Source organism: Rattus rattus, chromosome 8 (assembly GCF_011064425.1).
Source record: "Rattus rattus isolate New Zealand chromosome 8, Rrattus_CSIRO_v1, whole genome shotgun sequence".
In the NCBI taxonomy this organism is placed as follows: Eukaryota; Metazoa; Chordata; class Mammalia; order Rodentia; family Muridae; genus Rattus; species Rattus rattus.
In genome coordinates, this window is record NC_046161.1 from 47,366,248 (window position 1) to 47,376,089 (window position 9,842).

Consider the following 9,842-nt stretch of genomic DNA (forward strand, 5'->3'; position numbering starts at 1 on the left):
GCAGTAGGAGTTACACAGTGAAAACCCTATCTCAATCAGTTTTCTCCACAGGGCATGGTGGCTTGGTTTACACACCTTTAATTTCACTGTACTGGAGGAGGATGGGGTGGAAGGATTGCTATCAGTTCAAAACCAGCCTGAGATACAGAGGGAGACTTCCTCCTCAAAAGGAAAAACGCTAAAATATAAAATAAGAATTAAAAAAAAAAAAGAGGAAGCAATTTAAAAACAAGTAAACCTTGCCTTTCTCTAAACTGGCAAACTAGGAAACTAGTGGAGGGCTGGCGAGCCGGAGGCCTGGGCGCGGTGCACAACGACCCAGTCGGGGTCGGGGCGCGCGCCCGGCCCGCCCGGGGCGTCTCTAGGCAGAGGCCCGCCCCCGGGTGTCCCCTCGATCGGGCTCTCCAGCCCCTCCCTGGCCAGCGGAGCTGAGAGCGGGAGACCATGCTCGGTGTCCGGCGGGCCCTGCTGCTGCCGCTGCAGCTCGCCCTGCTGGTGGCAGCCGGGACCCGGGCGCACGTGAGCGCACCGCGGAGCCTGGCGTGGGGGCCTGGGCTGCAGGCCGACGCCGTTCTGCCCGTGCGCTACTTCTTCCTGCAGTCGGTGGACTCGGACGGCCGGAACTTCACTAGCTCGCCACCAGGTCAGCGCCCGTCGCCGTCCCCGCGCGTCCCTGTCCGCACGCGTGGCTATCTCCCCACTGTGGGTGTCGCCTTCTCTCCCCTCCTATTGGCGTCCCTTCCCTCCTCCCCCACACCCACGGGGGCGGGAGATGCCACTGAGGACCGTTGGGTGATTAACTTCAAAGGCCGGGCCACAGGTTCCGCCCGGTGACAGAGGTAAGGGTAAGTAGAGTAAATGGCGCCCGTGGGGTCCTGCGGAGCGCGGCGGTGCCGTCACGTGATGCAGATGGCCCTTCCTGGCTTGCAGGGCGCGCTTCCTCCCTGACTCAGCAGCCCACTCATCCCTTGGCGCTCCTAGGCCCGCAGTGCAGAACACGCGAATCTGTGGAACTTAATAGAAACGGGAAGGGAAGGGCTTGTCCTGAATCTCAGCAGGGTCCTCCTCCCACATCTGACTGTTTCTCTGGTCTTGTCCAGCTGGTTTCAAGTTGTCGCCAGGCAGGATTTGCTAAGTTGTGTCTAAATTTAAGGCTGCTCCCAACTGGCGTCCTGTTTTGCCTGCAAAGAGGCGGAGAAATCCATGGCGTCCTCCACAGAGCAAACGGGAATTTCATGTTCTCGGAGGTCACTGTGTATTTGGTAATCCTGGAGTGAAAAGAGGACGGCAGCGTCTGCCTGTCAGAAAACTTAGACTCTACTGAGAAAATAGATAATGCAACCGGCCTATCCGGGCAGAGCGCGGTTGCCACAGTTGGATTTCTGCAGCTTGATGTAAACATTGAAGAACTGCCAATAGGCCCAGGGAAGTCTGGGAAGCTTCAGGAGTGTGGGTTTGGAAAGGGGTTTCTAGACTGACTCGCAGCCCTGCAAAAGCAGAGGGTGTGCGGGTCAAGTGTTCAGAACAGGACCCTGTGGGACATGATTCGGACTTAAACCCTATCACAGTGCCTCTGCAATTCTTAATAAATAAATGAACCCAGACATGCACTCCTGTGGTTACAGCAAGACAGTAAGGATTTCCCCCCCTAATTTTAAGTTTTTCCCCAAATATAATTTCCTGCAAAGATTATACGTGTGTGTGTGTGTGTGTGTGTGTGTGTGTGTGTGTGTGTGTGTGTGTGTACCACTTGTGAACTGGTGCCCATAGAGACTAAAAGAGGGCACTGGCTCTGTTATAGCTAGAGTTCTAGACACTTATGAGCTGCCTAATACAGTTGCTGAGAACATGTGTCCCCTGGAAGAGTAGGGAGCACTCTTAACCACCAAGCCATCTCTCTAGCCCAATACATCATAATGTTTTTATAACGAGAAAAAAAATTCTAAAAAAAAAAATTGCAGTGCATGAGTGGATCCGGAGTGTCCATGGCAGGAAGTCAGACATATTTGGAGGATTACATAGTCCTAGGGCGTATCACTGATCTGATGGGATGCTCTAGTTGGTAATGTTGGGTGGGTGCTTCCCTCTAACTGCAGAGAGCTTCTGTAAGCTTCCTAAATGGCCACTGAAAGGAAAAGTATCAGCTCGGGACCCCCAAGACCAAGTTCTCAGCACAAAGGGGATTTATTTGCTCCAGAGGGACAGAGGGCAGGGAATAAGAGACAGACAGGAGATGGAGGTTGAGGAAGAAGGGGAGGGGAACAAGGGAGAGGGGTCAGGGGTATTTGTCCAGGAGTGGGACAAAGGACAGCTCTGGATAGAGAGGAGACAGACGTGGCTCATAGGCAAATGACAGTTTATAAAGGGATAAGAGGGGCTGGAGAGATGACTCAGCTGTTAAAGGCAAGGCTCACAACCAAAACTATAAAGGTACAAGAAACCCTGTGTTAGGATGAGTTGGTTTGTTTTGTTTTTTTTTTTTAAAGATTTATTTATTTTTTATATATATATATATAATGTATATATATATATATATATATATTATAAATAAATAAGTACACTGTCGCTGTCTTCAGACACACCAGAAGAGGGCATCCGATCTCATTACAGATGGTTGTGAGCATACTGGGATTTGAACTCAGGACCTTTGGAAGAGCAGTCAGTGCTCTTAACCACTGAGCTATCTCTCCAGACCAGGATGAGTTGCTTTAATTGGGCAGGTTTATTAGGTGAGCCAAAGGGGACTTTTGATTACTGGACAAAATACTTTGATAACTGGACCTTGGTAGTCAGCTTCAGGAGGAGGAAGTGGCCATATAAGGGAATAGACCTTGGGGCCTAGCCTTAGGAGTGTAATCCAACATTTTTTAGCAAGGCAGAGGCAATGGGGAGAAAGCCAAGGCCTGCCAGAGCCATCTTCACTGGCCAGAGCCCCTCAGTCATGGCAGGCGAGGTCTGGGCTGGGTTACTTCTTGGAGCTAGGCTTCTTGATCTGTACAGTGTGTGTGTGTGTGGGGGGGGCCTGTCAATAATTACCTGACACGTCTTACAAGAAGCAGGTAGAAAATGCTTATGAGAGCTGGGTATGATGGAGCAGGCCTGTAATCCAAGCACTTGGGAGGCAGGAACAGGGTTGTGAGTTCTAGGCTAGCCTTGACTATGTAATAAGAACATGATCTAAAAGATAGATAGATAGATAGATAGATAGATAGATAGATAGATAAGATAGATGATAGATAGGAAGGATAGATGATAGATAGATAGATAGATAGATAGATAGATAGATAGATAAGATAGATGATAGATAGGAAGGATAGATGATTGATAGATAGATAGATAGATAGATAGATAGATAGATAGATAGATAGATGGATGATTGATACTTAGATAGATATGAACACCTGTAGCCCATAGTAAGGACTAAGTAGTCTTTTTATGCTTTTGGTAGTTTTGAAAATTAAGCGCTCAGAATCTCTGAAGTAAGGTATGACACCACCAGGCTCTTTCTGTGCCACTACTTTCCCATCAGTCACCTTTTCTGAAATCTGCATTTACGGAGAAAAAAACGGTAAGCTGGTCTTTGACCCTGTTGCATTGAAAAGGCCGTCAGGGCAAATGAGAACTCCTGTTCCTTCCGCCATGAGCGGTTCAGAACCCCATGATCCTCCTTTTCTCCTTTATGAAGCTTACTTACACCTTCTTACTTCTCTGTCAGACCCAATCAGTGCTATTTCCCACTGACTCTCACACTGCTGACTATGCTATCAATGGCCCAGGCAACTAAGCACTTAAAGTAAATATGTAGGTGCTGGGACTCGAACCCGGGTCCTTTGGAGGAGTAGCGAGTGCTTTTAACTGCTGAGCCATCCCTCCTCCTCGGGTTGCCTTTCTGATGGCAGCTAGAAGTAAAACAAAGCATTTGGAAATTCAGTTTAAAAAGAAAATGGTCACACTCCCTAAAGCACGGGGAACTTTGTAGAAGGGGAAGCAGGAAGTATCTAAGAGGCAGAGGATGGAGGGACTGGCCTCAAAATGTCTAGAGCAGTGATTCTCAGCCTCCCTGATGCCGCGTGCCACCCTCTAATACAGTCCCTCATGTCGTGGTGACCCCCGACCGTAACATTTTCTCATTGCTGATTTTTAACTGTAGTTTTGCTAACTGATATGAATCGTAATGCAAAGATCTGAAGGGCGGGCTATCTGAAGTGTGACCCCTGTGTAAAAAGTCACTCCATACTGCCTGCCACAGGTCGAGAACCACTGCTGTAGACTCAAACTTCGCAACCATGAACTCACAACCATGGTTACTGTACTAGACCCACACAAGACTGCCCTGTCAACAATCAGTCACAGAATGGGGAGGATCTTATGGGCCCTGTCCCTCACTTCCAAATTATCATTAGGCTCTGGCAGAGGGAGAGTAGCTTGCAGTTGTGCACCCGCTGTATACCCACTGCTGAGCCCACAAGGCTCCTGTAGGTAGTTCAGCCCTGATTAGACCCAGTATTCCTAGCGAATTGTACACAGAATGAATACCCATGAATGTTTAAGAGATTTGTACAAAAGGGGAGGGGATAGACAAGGCTGGGAGGGGGTTGGAGAGGGTAAAGGGTGAGGGTGGTCAGTATGTATTATGTAAAGTGTAAAACGGTCAAAGAACAAATTTAATGAAAAAGGGACATTTTCTCAGAAATGAGGGTCACTAGATACGTCAGTGGCATTAAGTAACGTGTGTGTATTTTACAGGGAGAAAGTCAAATTACCACAGGGCCGTCATCTTTAGAGTGTGGACTGTTACTGCCTAAGCTTGAATGTTATTCAGAGGAGAAAAGATCAAGTAGGAGAAATGTTACTTCCTTCAATGAATTAATTTTTCCATCCACTGTTATTGAATGGCTGATGGCTCCCCATGTTAAGTCAGACCCTTGACTTAAGGACGGACCACACATAGCTGCTGTCTGCCAGGATCTTCCAGGCCGAAATGAATGTGGTTTACTGTGAACACTGCAGGCCAGAACCCGTCTACACGAAGATACCTGTCTGGTCATGGGGACATACTGATCAGGAGATGCTAATGCTGTCTGTATTTCTTTTGCTTACAGGCCAAACACAGTTCAAAGTAATGGTAAAATCCCTTTCGCCTAAAGAGTTGGTCCGTATCTATGTCCCTAAACCTTTGGACAGAAACGATGGAACATTTTTGGTGAGGTACAGGATGCACGAGACTGTCCACGAAGGGCTCAAGATAGAGATCCTTTACAGTGGCGAGCACGTGGCTCAGTCCCCCTACGTTTTAAAAGGTGCGTGTCACTGGTCACCTGACCCAAGACCTCTGGGGTGCATGCATTTCAGAAGGGCTGGAATGGCCTGCAGTCAAATTTGACAGAGTAAACATTGTATATGTATTCCCTCAGATTTTATTTCATTTTGGCATTTAAAAAAATATATCATTTTTGGGGGGTTGGGGAGCACTGGCTGCTCTTGCCAAGGACCTGGGTTCAGTTCCCAGCGTCCACATGGTGGCTCTCGATCATCTGTAACTCCAGTTCCAGGGGATTCAATGTAATCTTCTGACTAGACATGTGTACATGAGACATGCACATAGATGCAGACAAAACGCACACACAAAACAAACAAATCTCTTGAAAAGTCCTTTTCTGTCTCATTTTGTATAGTTCCCACTGCCTTTTCTTTAAGTTTGTTCATCTTTCGTCCTGCAATGCCAGAGTTGCCCTTTATCCCCTCTACTGTAATTTTATCTCTTGGTACCATTTTAAATTTTCCTAAGCTTGACCTCTGGGATGTGGTACAGTTAATTGGACATGATTTGATCTTTTTCCAGTTATATTTTTTTAGTTTGTTAGATGAAATTGAGTCACGTTTAATCTGGGGTTAATTGCTCTCAACAAGTGAGGCGCTCACCCCCCAAGTCCAAGGATGAGGAGGCCGTCCAGCCTGCCGGCCATAGGCACTTGGCCCAGCCCTGCAGGGAGGCTATGCACTGGCCATCCAGTGTTGCTCTGACGTTCTTCCCTACACTGGGTGGATTCCACTCACAGATGCTCTGATCGCAGGTGGGGCTGGGCACACAGTCCCAGAGTCCTGTGTGCCTCTGGGCTTTCCTGGGTTTAGTTTTCACCCCTCATAGACTCTGTTCCCAGGCTCAGTGGCCTGGTTCTCCTGCAAGCTCAGCTCTTCCTCTACTCAGTGAGACTGCTCAGCTCTACACACGCTCCCTTCCTGAGCTACAGGAAGTGGCAAGTGGTGTGACCTGTGAGGTTTCCCTTGCTAGTGTCACCTCTAAGACCCACTGTCCTTCACTGCTTCATATCCATAGTCCAGAAACTGTGGGTCCACACGAGAGGACTTGCTCACCAGCTTGAAGTGAACGAGTCAGTCTCTTCCTGGTTGGTCTGAAGTAGAAAATTCCAACAAAATGGGGCCTAATGTCATCTCAGCACTGGGGAGGTAAGGACAGGAGGATCTCTGTGTGAGTTAAAGACCAGCCTGGGCTATAATGGGACTCTGTTTCCAAAGGTCACAAATAAACCATCAAGAAAATATATTCAAATAGGTGTGACTATGTCCTGAAACCATGTTAGTTTTGTGTATATTGTTTTCTAAACGTGTCTTCAGAAAAGTCCTCTCTGTTCAGCTGCCCACTTAGGATTACACTGATTGACCCCCTTGGGTTACTCTTTTCTCTGAGATGTGTTGACCAAGGGAGCTTTAGGGACTTTGAGGGAAAGGTCCTCCATTTTTTCAAAACCTTTTTTCTACATTTGTATGTCTGAAAATCAAGAAGCTCTCCCTTTCTGTGCTAAAATGAAGTCCTTTTACATTTGTTACGTATACCTCACTAGAAGCGGGTATCATCCAAGTGACTGGCGTGCGCTTAGTTTGAAAGGGAGCATTCGCCTGGAGTCTGTCCAAGGTGCCCTGGCCGGGGGGGGGGGGGGGGTGGTGTGTGTGTCCCTGACAGAATTTCTCTAATTGGTCTAAGATAGCTTCACCTCTGTCAGTAGTTTTCAGATCTGCCAAGCTGTCATCCAGTGCTCACTCCCTCTTACGTCATGGTGTTTGTTAACTCAGGGTGTCTTTGTGTGTGTGTCCCCTCCCTAGGACCGGTGTACCATGAGTACTGTGATTGCCCAGAAGACGACCCTCAGGCCTGGCAGAAAACTCTGTCTTGTCCAGCCAATGAACCACAGATCGAGCAAGACTTTATTTCCTTCCCCAGCATTAATCTCCAGCAGATGTTGAAGGAGGTCCCCAAAAGATTTGGGGACGAGCGGGGTGCTATTGTTCATTACACAATTCTCAATAACCACATCTACCGGAGATCTCTGGGGAAGTACACAGACTTCAAAATGTTCTCGGATGAAATTTTGCTGTCACTGGCAAGAAAGGTATGGAAATAAATGAACTGCTTCCAGAAATAATATCATTTTGTTGTTGCAACAGTTACATACTTAAAACTATAAAGACTGATGAGAACAGATTTCAGGGCTCAGAAATGTGTCGCGGAGTGCGCACAAGTCTCCTACCTTTGAAGATGGCTGTTTGCCGTAAGAGTTAATTAAGGTGGAATTGCAGCACTCAGGTTTATGAGGCTTCAGCATAAGCTGGAATATGAGAGAGAGGCGGAATGCCAGGACAGAGCACAGGCCTTGTTCCCAAGTCTAAAGGTTCTGGTGAGCTCAGTCATGACAGTAATGGAGAGATTCGGGCAGCTCTGTAGAAAATAGGCTCAAGTTGGGAGAGACAGCGTGGAATGCCTGGTAAGGAAACTGGTGTGGCAAGGACCTCAGCTGAGTGTTGTCGTGGATGTGGACACAGGGTAGAGGATTCTAGAGGCAAATGTGGAGGAGGGTGTGGTGAGGATGGCCAAGGCTTAGGTTTGACTGCAGACTATTGCGTAAGTAGCCGGTGAGGGGTCCCAACGCCCACACACTCATACTTTTCTCTAGCTGCCCATGTCTGCAACATTACATTCTAAACGCCACCTCTGGAGACAGGTGGCCAACTTCCAGTTAGGTGAGTTTGTCATATACTGCTCTCACCTAGGGCCTTCTAACAAGCAGTAACCAAGAGTCTTTCTTCTCCCTTACCTCACTGTTTTCAACCTAGATCAGAAGTACTTCCCAGTGCCCACTAGGGGAGATGGTTCAGTTGGTAAAGTGCCTGCTCTGTAAATGTTAGGACCTGAGTCCAGCCCTCAGACCCCACATGGAAAAGGCCAGTTGTGATGGTGTGTGCTTGTAACCCAGTGCTAGCAGGCAGGGCAGGTGGATCCCTAAGGCTCAGAGCTTAACCTCCTCAGAAAGGTCCAGGCCAGAGAGAGACCATGTCTCAAAAAACAAGGTAGATGGTGTTGAGGAAAGCCACAGAAGATTGACCCCTGTCTCCACCCACAGGTGTGTACACACACACACACAGCCAAGAGACTGAGGTATTTGGTGCCTCCCAGCCGCTAATCTTTGTGCTTTTGGTTTTATAGGTCACCCTCCCAGATTTAGAATTTTATATTAACCTTGGAGATTGGCCCTTGGAGCATCGAAAAGTCAATGACACCCCGGGCCCTATACCTATCATTTCCTGGTGTGGCTCCTTGGACTCAAGAGACATTATCCTTCCAACATATGATGTCACCCACTCCACACTCGAAGCAATGAGGGGTGTCACAAATGATCTCCTCTCTGTTCAAGGAAACACAGGTAAGTTAAGGTTATTTCTCTAGGAAAAAATCTTAAAAGGTAAAGGGAATGTTTAGTCAGAAAGAATAAATTATATGCTTAGTCATTCTTACTTACAAACAATGAAAATGCTTGCCTAGTGTGTGTAGTGGCCCAGGGTTCACTCCTAGCAAGACGAAGCAAGGGAAGCATCCCAAGGCTGGAGGAGGATGCTTCGGATTGTCCCAGTGTGAAAATTAAAAGCACACAGCCTGGGGTAATGATGCCCAAGCCTACATCATTCGTGGATGAAGTTGTCATTTTTAAACATCCTTCAAGTCTACACTTGGTTATACTTACATGAAATTTTACAGCAAAAAATTAAAGATATTTAAATAATGTGTATACTTGGTAAACTTGTGCTTTATTACTGCTGACATGAGAGGGAGTTCTGAGAAGCACCAGAGGATTGTGGTCATGTCGTACTCTGGGCATTATGAACCTAGCCTCCATCGCCCTGTGAGGAATACTCCCGAGTCTTTAGATCTGGAATCCTTCCATTTTGACACAACACCCTTTCCGGGAACTCACTGGGCTGCACCACACACTTTGCTTTGTCCTCTTTAGCCCCCATGTCTCTTTAATGTCATTCAGGGGATAGTAAGATCAGAGATTTAGGCAAAGTGCCCAAAGGTGAGAAGATATAATAAAAATAAGACGAAGACCTTAGGAAATAAAAGTTGGCCTGCCTTCAGTGCTGACAGTGAATTTCGGAAAAGTAGGCTGAGAAGACTAGATCCCTCCGATTTCTGTCTCAGATGTCTCCGAAGCGCTGACATGTATTTAGCCAACAGCATCGTTCTTTAGAGCAATGAGACATTTGTCAAAGACTGGAATTAATTTTCTAAGACATTTCCCCGCTATGAAGAAGACATAACTGGCATGGCTGCTTGTGCCTATGATCCTAGCACTGGGAAGCCTGAGGCAGGAGGATTATTACCAGTTTGAGATCCTTCTGGGCTACACACCAAGTTGCAGAGCAGCCAGGGACAGATAGGAAGAGCCTCGCTCAGATTCCCCCATACCCATGTGAGTGCCGTGAGCTACGTAGTTCATTTAATAATATCAAAGGAAAATGTCCTCCCTGTGTTTGAAATTGTGAGTAGC

General features: G+C 47.3%; 1 protein-coding gene across 1 annotated transcript in view; it reads left to right on the top strand.

The window, feature by feature from the left end:
• The first annotated feature begins 261 nt into the window (after nucleotides 1–261).
• Poglut3 (protein O-glucosyltransferase 3) overlaps nucleotides 262–9,842 on the top strand; it is an 18,249-nt gene continuing 8,668 nt past the window's right edge. The window contains exons 1-4 of the mRNA XM_032910126.1: nucleotides 262–643; nucleotides 5,103–5,300; nucleotides 7,123–7,409; nucleotides 8,501–8,717. Of these exons, the coding sequence (XP_032766017.1) occupies nucleotides 445–643; nucleotides 5,103–5,300; nucleotides 7,123–7,409; nucleotides 8,501–8,717 (901 nt within the window). The 5' untranslated portion in view covers nucleotides 262–444. The remainder of the gene's footprint in view (nucleotides 644–5,102; nucleotides 5,301–7,122; nucleotides 7,410–8,500; nucleotides 8,718–9,842) is intronic.